General features: G+C 39.1%; 1 protein-coding gene and 1 pseudogene across 2 annotated transcripts; one reads left to right on the top strand and one right to left on the bottom strand.

Moving 5' to 3' along the window:
• The first annotated feature begins 3,794 nt into the window (after positions 1 to 3,794).
• Positions 3,795 to 8,533, top strand: LOC143584070 (leucine--tRNA ligase, cytoplasmic-like). Its single transcript, XM_077066217.1, has 3 exons — positions 3,795 to 5,038; positions 5,584 to 7,094; positions 7,885 to 8,533. The coding sequence occupies exons 1-3, from the start codon at positions 3,812 to 3,814 to the stop codon at positions 8,405 to 8,407; spliced, it is 3,261 nt and encodes a 1,086-aa protein (XP_076922332.1). The 5' UTR covers positions 3,795 to 3,811; the 3' UTR covers positions 8,408 to 8,533.
• A 997-nt stretch (positions 8,534 to 9,530) lies between these two features.
• Positions 9,531 to 13,681, bottom strand: LOC143584074 (cell division cycle protein 48 homolog; annotated as a pseudogene). Its single transcript, XR_013144288.1, has 9 exons — positions 13,632 to 13,681; positions 13,347 to 13,512; positions 12,369 to 12,597; positions 11,539 to 12,291; positions 11,101 to 11,322; positions 10,924 to 10,995; positions 10,560 to 10,841; positions 9,974 to 10,333; positions 9,531 to 9,888 (listed from the first exon to the last, which is right to left on the bottom strand). The product of XR_013144288.1 is annotated as a cell division cycle protein 48 homolog (transcript).
• Between the last annotated feature and the right edge of the window lie 5,860 nt (positions 13,682 to 19,541).

Raw genomic sequence — 19,541 nt, 5'->3', positions numbered from 1 at the left:
AATAAAAATAAATATAAGATGTTTTCAAGACCCAACAAGTGTGAAACAATACTGTAACATAAATCCATCATTTTGATTATAACATAAGCTTCGGTTTACAAATCGGGTCGGTTTACATAATAAACAAATACAAAAACGAATACAAACAAGACCCGAAATTGACGAATGTCACACAAATTGTTTGCTTCTGAAACCATAGGGACTCAACCAGTTCAAGAATTTTTTCGGAGACTCATTGTGCCTCCGTCCTAAAACCAAAGGGACGTAAACAGTAATTTTCTAAAAAAAAAAGTTGATTGCTATTTGTAAAAGTTGATGATTAAAGAGGTAACTTTGTAATCAGATTTTAAATATGTTTCAATTGAGTTTAAAAATGTTTTTAATTGCATAAGTGATTAAGTAGGAACATTTTTTAAACTTGGTTATTTTATGGAACATTTTCGCTTTTTAGTAAACACTAGGTTATTAACCCGTGTACGACACTGGTGAAAATATAGAAATCTTCAAGAGAAACATATATAATTTCAGACGGCAACATGATTTTTAATCGCAATTCATATTTATATGAAAACAATTATAAATTTGTAAATTTCCACAGTTTAACTTTCCTCAAATTGGTTGAGTTTTTTTTAGTTCATATATAGTTGTTCGGTGTATGGGCTAGCCCAACTTTTGTTGTATTAGGTTAAATGTCCTATGTTTAAGAGCCAAAATGACAAGGAAAACAAACAATCATAAAAGACATTTGTTTATTGTAATGATATCAAAGCAAACCAAAACATAAAATTCCAACAAAAACTCTAAACCTATGACCACAAACAAATCAAAAGGAAAATCAACAAAATGTTTAAGAAAGAAAAAAAAAACACACTCAAAACATAAATTTAAAACAATTATTGTCTTGAAAGCATCCCTTTGTTATCATCCTTTAGAAAACAGTTAAAAACGATCACTTCCCAAACTTTGGGGTAATAAGAATAACCCCTTCATCACCATCAAACCTTCCCTTTCCGTCTTCACTATTGTTTTTTGTAGCCGACATACTATTTAAGGATCAACATCATACGCATCAACTGACTTTTGTTTGAGCTTTGTGTCTTTAATAGGCGCGAATTCAATTCAACCTTTTCATCAATCAATGGAGCATCCACAGAAACATCTTGAGAAATGAAAATAGGAGTGACCTAGTTACAGGCAGAAGTTGGAGTATCCTATAAAAAATTAATATCATACACATTAAAAGTTGTATATTAAAAAAGAACAAAATATTATTTAATGTTCGTAAAAGTAAAACAATTAACAAGTCAATGATGGAAATGCATGAATTGAATTGTAAACTTTGATTTTATTTTTTAATTATTTTATTAATAAAAAATTCTATGATTACTTGTTATTTTTGGAATATAATGAATTAACCAATAAGAATAAGGTAAAATGAATTTTTTTAATAGATATATAGATATAGATGTTTGAAGCCTACATTATCATAAAATTTGTTATTTTCATATTGCTAGCAACTTCGCGTTATGTTGTTGGTCGCATTCGAACTCCCCGGTTTCCTCCACCTTGTCTCGCCAGTCGTTTATGCTCTCGTTTGTCCATTAGTGTTCGTTTGTCCATATGTTCATTAGCAGAAACAGATGAATGTGTTCAGTTCCTTAACAAATTTTCGTTCAGTAGAGTTTATGAACCTTTTGTTTGTTTGACAAAAGCTTAATGGACAAGCAAGAACAAAGTATTGTCCGGTTTGGATAGATTCGTTTACAGCCCTAGTTACTAGTTTTGACAACTGACATGCTAACAGTTTCATTCATGACAAAAAAAGTTTATGTTATTAAAGAATGACTAAATGGCCCCTGAAGTTACATAAAAAAACACTTATTATTACATAACATTACTTCTTCATTTTATCCTGGTACACAAAACCTACAACAACTGTGGCGGCGTTAGGACGCTTTCCGATTCACCTTCTTCAATCATCCATTACATTTGCACGCAACAGCAGCAGGAGGTATTTAAATCGTTTATTTCAGATACTAATTTTTTAGGGCTTTTATGTACTAGTAGTTGATCAATACAGTTGCCAATTTGTTATATTATGTTCTGAAGTTGTATAATTTTTGCATTTAATTGAATTTTACTAATAAGTTGAAGGATTATATATGCATGCTGTCAAATGATTTCAAACTTTTGGAATTTATATTTATAATATATAGTATTGGGTTAAGAACTATGCAGTTAATGCCACAAAATATTGGATATCGGTATAGGATCAATATTTGAGATATAGGTAATTTTAATATTATGCAGAATATATATAGCAATTTTAATACTGACAATGTAATTTTAATATCACCAGGGGCGGATCTACGGTAGTAACGGGTGGTTCCGCGGAACCACCCGAGTTTCGAGTTTCGAAATTATAGTGTATTTATATATAGAAAATAATAAAGGAACCACCCTATAAATTATACAGGAACCATTTTAAAAACATATAAAGTGCTTGCCCGGCTGGTAGTTTGTGGGTTTTGTAACCCGGAGGTCGCAGTTCTATTCCCGTTTTTATAGTTTTTTTTTTTTTTCTTACTAAGTTACCCTAACTGATGTTAGGGTTTTTTATAACAAACATAAGCAAAGCAGCGCCTCTCTTCGCAAACAGGCAACAGCAGTGTCAGCAGACCAGTTTACACTTAGAGTTCAGCCACTGACCACCGTCCACCGCCGTCCGCCGGCGCCAGCAGCCTCCCTCAGCCACTCCCGCTGCCCGCCTGCCCCGCACAACCCCTGACCAACCGCAACGCCGTCCCTATCAGTCTATCACTCTATCAGCCACTCAGCCCGTCTTTGATCCCCGTCCTCCTGCCACTGCCTACTCTTACTCGGAGTCTCGAATCCTCCCACTTTGAAGGTAATAATTCATTGTTAAATGTTAATTGTTCATAATTGTTAAGTGTTAACTACTTAATTGTTAAGCTATTTGTTAAATTTAGTTTTAGTTTGTTAGATTATTTGTTTTAATTTCTAATGACAGTGTCTCTTTTATTATTTTATCGTATTTTTATTATGTAATGAACTTTTCCCGAACCATCAAACCGACCCGAACCTCAAACCGACCCGGAATTTTATATACCCGACTCGGTGAAATTGAAACATATAAAAGCAGTGCACCACCCAAAAAAAATTCCTGGATCCGCCACTGAATATCACGCAGAATTTATACATATAGCAATTTAACACTAACAATTGTTGCAAGTAGGAACTGATTAAAGACTTTAAGCGGACAATTAAGACTTAAAAAACTGGTATCGGTCAAATATTAAGACCAATACTATGAGTCTATGACTGATATTTTGCACCGATATTTACCTATCAATGGCACAATATCGGTCAAATATCGCTCTGATAATATTGGGACAGATATTATGACGGATATTTTGCACCGATATTTTACCAAGGGACCGATAACCGATATATCAGGGATATTGACTGCATAGGTTAAGAAGCTGTTCTTTAGCAAGGCTAGGAGTAGTATCAAATATACATAAGGTCTTTGTGCCTGGTTTTTAATCAATCAATAATAATATAGAAAGAGTCGGGTTAAGAAGCGGTTTGTTTGTTTGTGTTGCTCGATTCAATTAAGATCCAACATATTTGATTTGTGTTGACCCTGTCAGGTTATTTTTAAAGTTCTTTGTCCTGTTTTTCTATATGTTTTTGTAGTTTATGCATATCTGATGATCATTCTGTGTTTGTAAGACTAGACTTTCTAATATCTCTCTCATTCTGCCGTTTCTGTTACATTAGCAACGAGATGGCAGATATCGACAGTGGTAGGAGCTTCAAGAGGCGGGACCAGCTTCTAGAAATGGAACATGAAGTAAGAAAATGGTGGGACGAAAGTCACGTTTTCAATGCCGAAGCAAAAGACCAACCCGCGAAACAAGGCGAAAAGTTTTTTGGCACATTCCCGTTCCCATATATGAACGGGTATTTGCATTTAGGGCATGCGTTTTCGCTCTCTAAGCTTGAGTTTGCTGCTGCTTTTCACAGACTGAGGGGCGCTAACGTCCTTTTACCCTTTGGGTTCCATTGTACCGGAATGCCAATCAAAGCATCTGCTGATAAACTCAGAAGAGAGATTGAAAAATTTGGAAATCCACCTGTTTTTCCATCAGTTGAAACCGAGGTGGTTAATGAACCCGAACCCGAATCTAAACCTAGTGACGGAAGTAACCCTGAGAAGTTTAAGGGGAAAAAGTCAAAGGTGGCGTCAAAGACTGGTCGGGAGACTTATCAGTGGGAGATAATGCGTGGGTACGGTCTATCTGATGCTGAAATTGCTACATTTCAAGATCCCGTTCAATGGCTGCGGTTTTTTCCTCCATTGGCTGTTGAAGATCTTAAAGCTTTCGGTTTGGGTGCTGACTGGAGGCGGTCATTCATCACAACTGACATCAACCCGTTTTTTGATAAGTTTGTGAGGTGGCATATGAGGAAGTTGAAATCAAAAAACAAGATTATTAAAGATTTAAGATACACAATTTATTCACCTTTAGATGGTCAACCTTGTGCTGACCATGATCGGGCATCCGGTGAAGGTGTTATACCTCAAGAATATACACTCATTAAGATGGAGGTGGTTCCACCGTTCCCGCCAAAATTTGCACATTTAGAAGGTAAGAAAGTTTATTTGGCGGCTGCGACTTTGAGGCCCGAAACTATGTATGGGCAGACAAATTCATGGGTGTTGCCTGATGGCAAATATAGGGCGTTTGAGATTAATGAAACTGAAGTTTTTATCTTAACCGAGCGTGCGGCTCGGAATCTTGCTTTTCAGAATCTTTCCAGGGTGCCTGAAAAGGCTACATGCTTAGTTGAGTTGACCGGTCAAGATCTTATTGGGTTACCCTGCCGATCACCCCTTTCGTTTAATGATACTATTTACTGTCTTCCAATGCTTTCGGTTCTTACTGATAAGGGTACTGGGATTGTTACAAGCGTTCCCAGCGACTCACCCGATGATTACATGGCATTACAGGTAATATATGTCTGTTATTAATTTTTGTTAGGGTATGTATGGATCGGTGTTGGCCCAAAACCGTATTCAGTTAACCAGAAAAAGATGACCCATCATTTATGGTTAATCGGTTTTGCATGTTGATTCGGTTCGATTATGGTTTGTTCAACCGCGAACTAGGATTTGTCATGAAATGTTTGGGTCTGATTAAAATAGCCCAAAACAATGTAATTAGGCCTGAAAGTTTGGACTTCAATTTTTTAACCACTTAATATATTGTTATTTGACATTTGAGCTTCAATAGTTTGACTTTAATATTTACCATTTAGTATTCGGAAAAAAATCATACGAAGGTAGTGGATTGGGTCGGTTTACCGTTTTTTTGCTTAATCATGGGTCGGTTTGTTTTTGTCGATTCTAGAAATATGAATAACCAAAACCAACCCACTAGTTCAGTTAAAAAAAAAAGTTAAAACCGACTCTAAAATCTCGATATTTTTTTCACTAATCTTTTTTATTACATTCTTCTTAGTTTTAACTTTTAAGATCAACTTATTGAATTGCAGGATTTAAAAGCAAAAGCTCCTTTTAGGGCTAAATTCGGTGTAAAAGATGAGTGGGTATTACCCTTCGAGGTCCTTCCAATCATCAGCCATCCAGAGTTCGGTGACAAATCTGCTGAAAAAATTTGCAATGACATGAAAATAAAGAGCCAAAATGAGAGAGAAAAACTCGATGCTGCTAAAAAGGTAATCTACAAAGGCGGTTTCTATGAAGGAACCATGATTGCTGGTGAATATGCTGGCATGCGTGTTCAAGATGCTAAAACCCTAATCAAACAAAAGCTTTTAGAACTTAACCAAGCTGTCGTGTACAGTGAACCAGAGAAGAAAGTAATGTCACGATCAGGTGACGAGTGTGTTGTTGCACTAACCGACCAATGGTATATAACTTATGGTGAAGAAACCTGGCTAGAAAAGGCAAAGGAGTGTTTAGCCAACATGAATTTATACTCCGACGAGACCCGACACGGGTTTGAACACACGCTGAGCTGGCTGAACCAATGGGCATGTTCTAGAAGTTTTGGTCTCGGGACCCGCATACCATGGGACGAGCAGTTTTTAGTGGAGTCTTTATCCGATTCCACCATCTACATGGCTTACTATGCAGTCTGTCATTTGTTACAGAAAGGGGATTTATTCGGTGCGGACATGTCTACCATAAAACCTGAACAGCTTACCGATGACGTTTGGGATTATTTATTTCTTTCTGACTCGGAACCTAAATCTTCTGATATTGATTTAACTCTTCTTAAAAAGATGAAACAGGAGTTTCAATATTGGTATCCTCTTGACCTCCGTGTGTCCGGTAAGGATTTAATTCAAAACCATCTCACGTTTTGTATTTATAACCACACTGCAATATTCCCCGAAGAACATTGGCCCCGTGGGTTCAGATGTAACGGTCATATTATGTTGAATTCTGAGAAAATGTCAAAGTCAACTGGGAATTTCAGGACTTTGAAACAAGCAATTGAGGAGTTTTCAGCAGATGCCACCAGATTCTCGCTTGCTGACGCTGGAGATGGTATGGATGACGCGAATTTTGTGTTTGAAACCGCAAACGCTGCGATTTTACGTCTCACGAAGGAGAGAGTGTGGATGGAGGAGGTTCTTGCTGCTGAGTCAGCTTTAAGAACGGGCCCGCCTTCTACTTATGCTGACCGTGTATTTGCTAATGAGATCAACTTTGCCATAAAGATGACTGAGAAGAATTACAATGAGTACATGTTTCGTGAAGCTCTTAAATCCGGGTTTTATGATTTGCAAGCTGCTAGAGATGAGTATAGGTTTTCATGTGGCTCGAGTGGCATGAACCGTGATCTCGTGTGGCGGTTTATGGATATTCAAACACGGCTTATTGCCCCGATTTGCCCTCATTATTCTGAATATGTTTGGAGGAAACTTTTAAAGAAAGATGGTTTTGTTATTAAAGCTGGATGGCCTAGGGCTGAAAACCCTGATCTTACCCTTCAAAAGGCAAATAGATACTTGCAGGAGTCTATAATCAATTTCAGGTTTACTTTACCTGCTCTAAATAATATTTTTGAGTTAAAAACGGTTTTAGTTTCTGTGGTTCGACTCAAATAACCCTTTTAGTCCATTAGTTTAAATTCGACCTTTTTAGTCTTAACAGTTCCTTTTTTGCATCAATTGAAGTGCAACAAACTGACCCCATTAAATTTGTTGTTAACTTTTTATTCAAAGGACCAAAATACCCTTGGATTATTTTTGTTGCTTAGTCAAAAGCTTTGGGACCCATTTGACAATAAAGTTTTTAACACCATAGGTACAATTTATTAGGAAGAATATACACATTTTTATAGAAATAATAAAGTCTTGCAATTTAGTTTGGGTTTGAATCGTTTGATAACTTTGTAGGCTCAACACATTGTTGTTTGTTTAATACACAATCAAATATGAACAAAATGTTTTGTTCATTTGGTTAAAACGAACGAACACCAACAAATGAGCTAACGTCCATTTATGTTCTTTCCTTTACATCCATTAATATGCATTTAAATTGTTTATACGCATTACAAGTTAGTCTAGTTTTATAACTTTTTAGGTCCAACACATTGTTGCTCACATTTACTTTTAACTGGTTTTAGCTCAGTTATGTTTCTTCATCTATGTTCAGTTTTTTCTTTTGTTCATTAACCATTCATTGATGCCGTTAGCAAACAAACTTAGACGAACACGAACAAAGGAATCTTGTTCGTTTACAAGCGTAATTTTTTGTAATACTTGTGTTTCATCATTTATGTTAGTTTTATTAATTTGGTTTTGGCGATAAATCATTTTCAGGAAGCTTCTTTTGAAGCAGGCTTCTGGTGGTTCAAGGAAAGGTAACAACAAAGCTAGTACTCAGAGCAAACCAACAATTGGGCTTATATTTGTGAATGAACAATATGATGGATGGAAACGAGAGTGCCTGAACATCTTACGTGACAAGTTTGATGAGCAAAACCATAAATTCGCACCGGACCAGGAGATAATGCAAGCATTGCAGCAGAGTGCAGTGGGCCAGGAAGGAAACTTTAAGCAGACACAGAAACTCTGTATGCCATTTCTGAGATTTAAGAAGGATGAGGTGATGACACTTGGCGTTCAAGCATTGGATCTAAAGCTGCCATTTGGAGAAATTGAGGTTCTTCAAGAGAACTTGGAGTTGATTAAGAGACAAATTGGTCTTGAACATGTTGAGATTTTGTCAGCCACTGATTCAGACGCGGTTGCTAAGGCTGGCCGACATGCTTCGCTGTTAAAACAAGCTCCACCATCACCGGGATCTCCTACCACTATCTTTTTGACTAAGGATGGTATGTGAATCAGTGAACTGTATGCACTTTTTATGATATGATAAAGGTATTGGTATTTCGTTTTTTTTTATATATTTAGTGGCATTTATTTTTCATTGTTGATGTTTCTATTTAGATTTAGCTTGAACGTCTGGGATTAAGCGGATGGAAAAGAGTGGTGAGCCTGATGGCTGGCTGTCTCAGGTAATTGCCTACATGCTTGCTGCTATCTATTGCAAATTGTGCTATTCTTTTGCTTATGTTCATCTGCTTTAGTAGTTGAGAAGTAAACACGTTTGGATGCATATTAGGTAAAAGTTATAAATGTTGCGACTGATTTAACAAGAAAGATATCAATGTTTGGTTCTCTTGCCACAATTTGAAATATGGTTTGGTCATTGATTTATAGATTTCGTGCACTTCAGTCAACTTTTGAAGCTAAAGTGAAAATATTTTGGTTGCTGTTAAATAAAAATCTATGTTATCTGAATGTTAAAGGTAAATCTATCGCAACAGTTTGATGTTTCTTGGATGAAGCTTATTAGTATCTGTAAACTAGAATTAGTACCATTATAGTATTTGCACAAACGTGCTATATTATAGTTATTTTGATGGTTAGAAAAGTTGACTCTTGTCATTTTTCCTGTGTATATGCAGTTAGTTATTTGGTTCGTCACAAACCTTTTTTACTCATCGCACAGATGTTATCGTTTTTGGAAGTGATTTAACTGAAATGCTGGAAATATGACATGTTATTTTCTTATGAAACTAGTGATTTTGTATTTTTGGTCATGTTTTATACAACTTGGAACTTTTTGCTTTTGTTAACCATGTATGTGGTCAGTTCTACTTTTTAACTCGAGTTATGCTTTTCAAGGTTTGATGTTGGCTGGTCCTGGTTTCGGTTGCTCTATTGGTTTATTTATGTTTTGACGCTCGTGTTTGATATTTATATCTAGTCTAACACGAACACGCGGTTAGTTTCGTTTAAAACATTAGCTTATCAACTTATTAACGCGCACACGAGTTTCTGTTTGCTTAAGGTATCAGTATTTTATTAGTTTTTCTTTGTTTAACAACAATATAAAACGAACTAAAAATATTAAACTTGATAATTAACCATTCCAAATTCAAAATAAAACTCAGAGTTAAAAAAATAAGCCACAAATCAAGAACTGGTATAACACTAATCATATAATTTGATTATGCAAATCTAGCCACGTAACTCATCATCATCACCTCCACCAGCTGAGGCGGCAAACGGGTCCGAACCACCACCAGCTGCCACCCCCGATGCCGCTTCTGGGAACCTAAACTCAGACCCGAATCCCCTCGACTGCTGCAACTTCTGAGCAAACCCCTGGTATTTCATTATATCCGCATCGCTCACACTTCTGCATGCATACTTCATCGATTCCTCAAAATGACCCGCCTTGATCTCCGCCACCTCATCTTCGTCCTCATCCATAGATTCAGGATTCTCACTTCTCTTTCTTTCCTTCTCTATATCCTGCATAACACATTTAACAAATTAGTTAATGAACGAATCACGTATACACATTACATGCGCTGATAAAACAAGATTAAACGCTTACTTTCTCTATATTCTCTCGGATTGCATACTTGCATGCACGTTGACAGATCTTGGTAATATCAGCACCACTAAAGCCTTGTGTGTATTTAGCTAAAGCTCTTAAATCAACATCTTTTGAAACCAGGGACTTCCTCATTGCAGCCTTGAAAATCTGGTGTCCGGAGTCCTTGTCCGGTAGTGGAACGTAAATAAGTTGGTCAAGCCACCCGGGTCGAAGTAGAGCTGGGTCAATAATATCAGGTCTGTTAGTAGCACCGATTATAAAAACCGTCTTCTTTGCAGACATTCCGTCCATTTCGGTCAACAACTGGTTCAATACCCGGTCAGCAGCACCACCTGCATCCCCAGAACTACTTCCCCTCTGCAATGTTTTCAAACCAGTAATAATTAGGGCTATTTACTCATAAAAGTCATTTAACAATTTTTTAAACGTTAAAGTCCCTCCGTATATTAAATTTGAAGAAAATAATGTTAAGGGACATTTACGAGATAAAAAAAAAAGAAAGTATATTGGTTTTTTATGGTATTTAGTATTTAAATACCAAAAACAGAAAAACTTTTATGTAACGGTTTAGATAAATAGTGACCTGAGTTGCAATGGAATCGAGTTCATCAAAGAAGAGAACGCACGGGGCAGACCCACGGGCCTTATCGAAAATTTCACGAACGTTGGCTTCACTTTCACCAAACCACATTGTAAGTAACTCGGGTCCCTTGATGCTAATGAAATTAGCTTGACACTCGTTTGCGATAGCTTTAGCCAAAAGCGTTTTTCCATATCCGGGCGGGCCATAGAAAAGGACACTTTTAGACGGTGACATACCGAACTTCTCAAATTTCTCCGGGTGCTCCACGGGATATTGAACAGTCTGTTTTAAACAAATAAAACGCATTATTGTTATTATTATTACTATTATTCGAATAATATAACTTTGTTAAGATGTTCATTACCTCTTGCAGCTCGCGCTTAACGTTTTCAAGGCCTCCAATATCTTCCCAGCTGACATTAGGAACCTCCACAAGCTGTTTCAAGTACAAAAACAAAGATTATGAATTATGAACATATAATAAACAGCTTGACTAAATGATTTTTAAAAATTTGGACAATATGTTGTTGAATTAACGTACAGTTTCACGCAAAGCAGACGGGTTGCTAGTTCCAAGAGCTGTCTGAAAATGTTCATTTGTAACTGCCATGGGGTTAAGTATCTCAGCATCAATGGTTTCATCTTCCAAATCAATAACATCCATTTTTTCTCTAATGCATTGCAGTGCAGCTTCGGTGCAGAGCACTGCCAGGTCAGCGCCAACATAACCGTGCGTTTCTTTAGCTATCTTCTCCAAATTGACCTATAAATCAAATTTTTATTTAATATGATTATATATAAAAAGGTCGTGTTTGGTCAACCTGTTTATTTAAAAAGTGTTTTCTGTCATAACTTAAACTAGTTAGCTATTGTATTCAAAAACTTAACCCGCGAATAGTTTTATAGTTTGACCGTACTTATTTTATTCAACACACGCGTATGTGTGTGTGTGTGTGTTTGGGGGGGGGGGGAGACTTACATCATCAGAAAGTTTCATGTTTTTGGTGTGAATACGAACAACCTCAAGATGCCCGACTTCATCAGGAACACCAATATCAATCTCCCTATCAAACCTACCAAACCGTCTCAAAGCCGGGTCAATACTATTTGGACGATTAGTAGCACCCATCACAATAACATGTGCACGCTCTTTCAACCCGTCCATAAGTGTCAACAACTGTGAAACAATCCTTCTTTCAACTTCACCATTAGTCTTCTCTCTTTTAGGAGCAATAGAGTCAATCTCATCAATAAAAATAATCGAAGGCGCGTTCTTTTCAGCTTCCTCAAACGCGCCCCTAAGATTACTCTCACTTTCTCCAGCTAACTTCGACATAATCTCAGGCCCGTTAATGCAGAAAAAGAACGTCCCGGTCTCATTGGCTATAGCTCGGGCAATAAGTGTTTACCAGTACCTGAAATATACCTTCAGGCGGTTTGACTCCAATTGCCTTGAAAAGTTGAGGGTGTCGCAATGGTAACTCAACCAGTTCACGAATCTGAGCCATTTGTTTCCGGACACCACCAACATCATCATAACCGATCTCATCTAATCTTTCCTCGTCTTCCCTTTTAATCGGCTCACCTTCACAAAATATTTCAGTGTCGGGCGCAACAACACAATACTCGCTCGGGTCAGTCTCAACAACTTTAAACTCCACACTTCTCATCCCTCCTCTAACAAGGAAATGATCGCCTTTTCTTACGGGGCGGTATGCTTCGAAAAAGTAGGCTGCATTGATCATAATAAGCTATAAGTTTATTACAACTTATAAGGTTTAAAACTGCAAATTATGTTATAACACTTACGTTTAAGGTATGCGTCGAATAGGTCACCGGTTACACCTTCAATGGTGTCATCTAGAGGAAGAACATGAATTCGTTTACCATATTTTACATCTGGAGATTGATGCACGGATACAACGTCTCCAAGTCGAACCCTGAGGTTTGTTCTAATAACCTTGTTCATTCTTATTTTCGGCTCGTCACGTGTTTCATCAGCAACCACGATACAAACAGTATCTTTTCTTTTCTTCCCCTGTAACATGCATTATAAGATTCATTATTAAATTTAAAAGAGCCCTTATATATGATCAATATTACATGAACTTAAATAGCACTTTAACCGGATTCTGTACTAGCCAATGTAGTTACGTATAGTTTTAAAACAAATTCACAACAAAGCCTATGGTATTCTTCTTTCAATGAAGCATAGGCCAATCGACGAACCGAATGGACACGAACAGGGGATGTTTGTTCATTAAAAAATGGGCATGTTCGTTTCGTTCGTTTAGAACCTAAACAAACAGTTCATTAACACAAACAAACATAAACAAACAAGTTGGCACTAATGAGCACAAACGAACAAGTCTAATACATCACATCTTTACGAATGACAACCAAGTAAATAAATATTTATATAATTTAAATGAGGCCCTTTTATGTTCATATTTATACACATATTACTACTTATGTGCTTATTAATATTTAAGCGATGAACATTAACGAACAAAAAAAACACGAACTTTCCGTGTTTGGGCCTAAATTCAAGCACAATTTTAATTAAATAAAAACTAGCAAAACCCTAATTCAATCACGAATATAAACAAACAAAGCAAACCTTAACAAACCTAAACATAAACGAACACAAACAAACAAGTTAGCATTAATGAGCACAAATGAACAAATCTAATGCATCACAAGTATTCACAACTCATATGAAAAATAACCAAGCAGATAAATATTTATATAATTAAATTAGTGAACATAAACAAACGTAAAATAAACCTTGATGAGGATGGTATCACCACGGAACAGCCGCAGCTTCTCCATCGTAGCGGCATGCATAGCGATGACAGAGTTATCATCGTTAACCACTTCATCAACCACAAGCCGGTTCGGAGACTTCTTCCGGTCCAAGATAGCGGTTGAGAAGTCCTTCTTGGCGCCTTTACTGTATTCAAAACATTATCATTATTATCATTATATTATTCAATCCGACTGAATAATAAGTTTGTGTATAGGGCTAATAATAATAATAATAATGGGTTGATTTAGTTAAGGATAACTTACGGCTCCGATGAAGAAGAAGAAGAAGACGACGACTCCGGCTGATTGCTCATGTTGAAGAATGTTATTATTATTATATTGTTAACGAATTACAATAACTGAAAATCAAATAAACTAATGAGCCTTTTATAGGCGGTAAAAAGCATTTAAATTAGGAAACATAATTATACAAAACTTTTAATTTAAATAAAAAGATAACTTAGGCATCAAGTAATCCAACTTAACCCCTGATCTTTAGATATCCTTCGTAACTATCCTTTGAGATCAGGCCGGACCACCCTTAGCGTCCTTCTAGTTTACCCATCTACGAATACAATATGCTTATAAATTTCACATTATCTAGGGTGCATGGACCGACCCTATCTTTCGTTAATAACTATAATACGGAGATTGCCCTTGGCAACAGATATGAAAGTTAGGATTATCACTGGTCGAAGTGTAACTATGAATTGTTATTGACTAATAGGTGATAGTTTAGCTTATTAAAGTACCTTTATGAAATAATATATAATACATCGGGATGTGATAAAATTAATCAGATTATGTGATTTTTACATAGGGTGTTGATTTAGCAATGCACTTAAAAATTTGGTTGTGATATTGACAAAACTAATCCAATTGGAACATTCATTCTATGCAATTATGTTTAGTTACGTGATTATTCAACTCTTAACTAAATCTTACTATAGATGTCACCAAACAAACCTTCTACAGGTTTGACTCAAGAATAGAAAATTTCTACAGGTTTGTAACTTGTAACCCTAAAAATTAACTTAAGTAACTCTAGTTGAATTTGCCTAGTCAGGTCTTACTATGATATGATACAAGTATAGCAACTTTTAAACTACCACTTCCATCCATGGAAATTTGCTAGTCAAAACATATGAAAGCAATAGGTGAAATACCATGAAAACCGATAAATCAATGTCCAAGAAAGACCTCGGCAACAACAAAAAAATGGGTTCTATGTGAGAATTGATCATACGAGACATTGTGAGAAATTAGAATGAGTTTTAATTAAAACCGTCGTTTATGACGCTTTTCCGACGTAATTCGGCATCACAACCCAATCAGTTTTCTAGTAGCGTAAGAAGATGTAATTCGGCATCACAACCCAATCAGTTTTCTAGTAGCGTAAGAAGCCGGCCAATTTATGTGGGTTGTGAATCATGAGAAATGAGAAGTTGCTCTGCTATCACGATTATCCATCAAATGGACCACGGACAACAATATCCTCTTCGATTCTTTGATTTTGTTAGGGGCAATTAAAGTGACTTTTTTTTTTTAAATGAGACTGCCCCTTGTTGTCGAAAGTGAAGTTCGAGTATTAATCATACTGTCAATATAAATTATTATCGGTCAATAAGTTATAAGTTGGATTATCAATCCAATTTATCTCATTCATAAACAAAAAACAATATTGAGATTTAAGTTGATTTTACTGCTAAAGAATTTTAAGTAACAATGACAGTATGTAACAAATCTCTAAAATTATATTAGTGGTTCTTTCACAACCAACTCCCAATTTGAAGGAACACATCGAAATTAAAACCATAAAAATCAGAGTCTCGGTCACGTACAATTTTCTAAAAAAAAGTAATATAATCATATAAACTTTCTTAGTGAAGAGGTAGGTCCAAGCAGAGCCCAGTTGGACCCGCAAGACTCACCTTGAAGAGGGACGTCTGCGCAAGGACCAACTGGTTCCGCAGGACCCACCATGCTCAGAGATGAAGACCTTACGCGCAGTACGCCAGCTGTTCCCGCAGGAAAAGCCTCCCAATGGTGAAGTACCCCGCCTGTTCCCGCAGGTGCGGATACAAGCCATCAGGTAAGGCTACCCGCACTAATAGCAAGGCTACACGCACAAGACACTAACTCTTAATAATTCAGTAATGTCACCTGAAGAAGGAATGAGCAAAGCGGGAATACTCCCGCCCAAATGAGCCAGTCCGTACGCTTCTGGAAGATCTTTTGTACTATACCTGCCAAAGTATGGACAAAATAGACAAGATCTGACCAAAGCAGCCCATGAACCAATCACAAGGTGACAGCTCACCGACAACAGTACGAGGAGGAGCATGCTCTAGTACAAAATGTCACTATCAGCCGCTGCCTACCCACCAACCCTCATCGTGGCACGTACATAGCCTGTAGTTGGTGGAAAAGGAATAGTACACAGCCGGCCATGTCACTATCAGCCGCTGCCTACCCACCAACCAGCATGGCACGTACGTAGCCCACAGTTGGTGGAAAAGGAATATTATACAGCTGGCTGTACCTGCTTGGAAACCTACATTCGGCTATAAATACTCCAACACCTTGGAACGGTATGGGCATCTTATCTTCTCTAGCTATTTCTCTTAATGTACACTTATATTCAGAGCAATCTAGTCTGATTCTCACGCCGGAGGGTGGTCACAAGGAGGAACCCCCCCCCTTCTCAGTGACGAGCTCACGGTGTCTGTTTTGCAGGTCATCTGAAGAATAACCATCTTTGCCGGACCTAACCCTCGTGGGAAACATCTACTTAACCCCCAGATTATCCGTAATCTGCCCGGGGTCACTTAGTGTTTCTTCATTGGCGCCATCCGTGCATAAAAGCTAGAACTAATTCTTTTTCAGTTTTTTCAAAACTTCTGGAAAGATGGTTAAGGTTACTCCGGTGCCAAGGCCAGCGAGTGACCAAGAAACTCCGGTAACCACAACCCCAGCTACTGAGGGGAACACCGGCGAGTACACAATTTTTACAAACACTACCCCGGTTACCCAAGCCGGGGCAAGTGCAGTAAACAATACTTCACTGGGATTCACCGATACCCAGTTGGAGAGACAACAGACGAGGCTCCCCCGCCAAACACTTGATCAAGTTAAAGCGTGGGCGGAAGCACGTCAGAAGGAATTCCAAGCTGAGTTGGATGAACGCTTACGTTCACTCCAACAGGCTGACGAATTTAGAAGCACTCGACAACAGCTCAACATGAGCGATGAGTGCGAGTACTTGGACGATGATCGGGAGGAGTCCGACAGTGACGCAAACCCTCGTCATAGGGCGAAAGGGAAGCGCAAAGAAACAGACTTCCAACCGAGAAGGAATTTTGGAGAAACCTTCAAACCAAGGAACGCGGGGGGAAACCCACGTGACTTCTCCAAAACCTTTAGACCAACTGTTGCAAATGCGGGAACGTCCAAGTTTGCAAGGGACATTGCGGAAGCAATCGCCCCAAAGAGTGCCAAACAGATGTCCAACATCGGCACTTATGATGGTATATCCAACCCAGACGATCACTTGAACAGATTCATAGCGGGGGCAACCGTCAGCAACTGGACGGAACCCACGTGGTGTTATATGTTCCAGATGACGCTGGTTGGAGCGGCCAGGGCGTGGTTTGATCGTTTACCGGTCCACCACATCTATGATTGGGCGGACTTCCAACACAAGTTCAGCCAGCACTTCAGTCAACAGAGGAAATATACTGAAGAGCAGTGGACGATCCTCAACTGCGTTAGAGAGGAGGATGAATCTTTACTAGACTTCATCACTCGTTTCAACTCGAAAAAGCTGAGTCTGGGCACCATAAGCGAAGATCTTGTTCGTGCCGCTTTCATCCAGGGCGCCGAATACCCAGAGCTTATCCGCACGTTGACGGGTAAGACGGCATGCCATCCACATGGGATGCCATCATGACGGCGGCCAAGCGCTTTGCCGAAACGGAGAAGCAACTGGGTAGGGATCTTCCCCAGAGTACAAACATCTACACGTAGAGGACTAGAGAAAACAACGTCCGGACCGCCCGGCAAAACAAAAAGAGGAAGCTAGGTATTTGGCAGTCAAGGGTAAACTTTGACACCTCATCCAGCTCTTGCCCTCTAGTAGGCGGAAGGGATAACATGCACCCATCAAGCCGAAAACCCCGGTGGACGCCACTCACCAAAAGCGTCACGGAGATATTTGCCACCGAAAAACTCCCATGGCCAAAAGCTCCAATGATCCGGCAGCGACATAACGCGGATCAGAGCAAATCCTGTGACTTTCACAGGACAAAGGGTCACACCACTGAGGAGTGTACATCCTTGAAGGATATTGTTGAAACATTCGTCAAGGATGGAAAACTTACACACCTTGTGGCATCAATCAAGAGTGGAGGGAGGAATGATAACCGGTACAAAGGCAACGGACGAAAGCCCGTTGACATCAGCATCCACATGGTTCATAGTAACATCAGAGGAAGAAAAAGACGAATGACAGAACCATGTGCGTGGAAGGAAGCTGAGGTGCGCTTCCCGCGAGTGCCAGGAGGACCCAACAAAGAAGGCCCTATCGTCATCAAAAGCCAACTGGGGCATTACATCACTTCCCGCACTCTTGCTGACAATGGCGCCTCGTCAACGGTTATGTACAGGCAGTTCTTCGACAAGCTAGACGACGAAGACAAGGAACGCCTGGAAACGGTCTATGCCTCGATGGAAGGATTCGACGGCAACACAAACACCCCCCTGAGTATCTTATCTTTCCCCGTCATTCTCACAGACGGGAAACACTCCCGCACAGAAGACGTGGACTTTGTCGTAATGAGGAAGCCACATCACACATACGACATTCTCTTCGGGAGAGACGGGATGGCAAGATTCAATGCCGTCGTATCTTCAGTCCACGGCATGATGGGATGGCCAACAGCTGAGGGTGTAGCGATGATCACCGGTATTCCCCAGGTATGCATCGCATCTGTCTCATCTAAACCCAAACCAAAGATGGCTAAACCAACCATCACCGATCCAGAAGAATGGGCCTTCAATGGCAAATACCCTGACCAGGCTGTTACCATTGGCCCAACAATCACTGATCCTACGCGCACCTTACTCAAACGCTTACTACACAAAAACGCAGACATCTTCGCGTGGACACCAGCTGACATGACTGGTGTACATCGAAGTAAGGCAGAGCATAAGCTCAAGTGTGACCCGGCTTTTACGCCAGTCATACAAAAGCGCAGAGTAATGGGGGCGGAACAAGCTAACGCGTGTAGAACCCAAGTCAAGGAACTGCTTGACGCGGGCATCGTACACGTTAGCAGATATCAAACATGGGTTGCAAATCCCGTCATGGTACCGAAATCTAACAAATAATGGCGCATGTGCATAGATTTCAAAGACTTAAACAAAGCATGCCCCAAAGATTGTTACCCGTTACCCGAAATTGACCTTAAGGTAGATTCGTTAGCACCGTTTCGCCTTAAATACTTCCTTGATGCGTATAAGGGGTACCATCAAATCCACATGGCTGTTGACGATCAGGACAAAACCGCATTTCGGACGCCCGATGGTACATTTTGTTATCAAATGATGCCATTCGGACTTAAGAATGCCAGGTCCACATACCAACGCCTGATGGACAAAGAGTTTCATGCCCAAATTGGGAGGAACTTAGAAGTCTACATGGATGACTTGGTCATCAAAAGCCCTGACCCAGAAGCGATGTTGAAAGACATCGAAGAAACTTTCAACACGCTCAGAAAGATAAACATGAAGCTCAATCCGAGCAAGTGTTCCTTTGGGATGGAAGAAGGGAAGTTCTTAGGAGTCATCGTTACTAAAGATGGCTTCAGAGCGAACCCTGAAAAGGTCGAAGCCATTATCAAAATGGAATCACCTACTACCATCAAGCAAGCTCAGACATTGAATGGACGACTAGTTGCACATAACCGCTTTTTGGCAAACCATGCGGATAGGTCGTTCCCATTCGTGTCAACATTGAGAAACTGTTTAAAGAAAACGCACTTCCGCTGGACACCAGAAGCGGAAGCAGCTTTTCAGGAAATTCGGTCACGCTTGATCGAACTCCCAACGCTCACAGCACCAGAAGCGGGGGAGGAATTAATCCTATACCTTTCCGCCACAGATAGAGCAACCGGG

The sequence above is a fragment of the Bidens hawaiensis genome, unplaced genomic scaffold (assembly GCF_021521415.1).
Source record: "Bidens hawaiensis isolate Kalapana, Puna unplaced genomic scaffold, B.hawaiensis_p1.1 tig00032798_1, whole genome shotgun sequence".
NCBI lineage: Eukaryota > Viridiplantae > Streptophyta > Magnoliopsida > Asterales > Asteraceae > Bidens > Bidens hawaiensis.
This window is presented reverse-complemented; position numbering and strand designations above follow the sequence as displayed.

What these genes read in the sequence shown, in the direction of transcription:
- LOC143584070 (XM_077066217.1), top strand. Translation starts at nt 3,812, where the DNA reads ATGGCAGATATCGACAGTGGTAGGAGCTTCAAGAGGCGGGACCAGCTT. An exon ending in ATGATTACATGGCATTACAG is followed by an intron (nt 5,039 to 5,583) that starts GTAATATATGTC and finishes ATTGAATTGCAG; the next exon opens with GATTTAAAAGCAAAAGCTCC. An exon ending in GAGTCTATAATCAATTTCAG is followed by an intron (nt 7,095 to 7,884) that starts GTTTACTTTACC and finishes AATCATTTTCAG; the next exon opens with GAAGCTTCTTTTGAAGCAGG.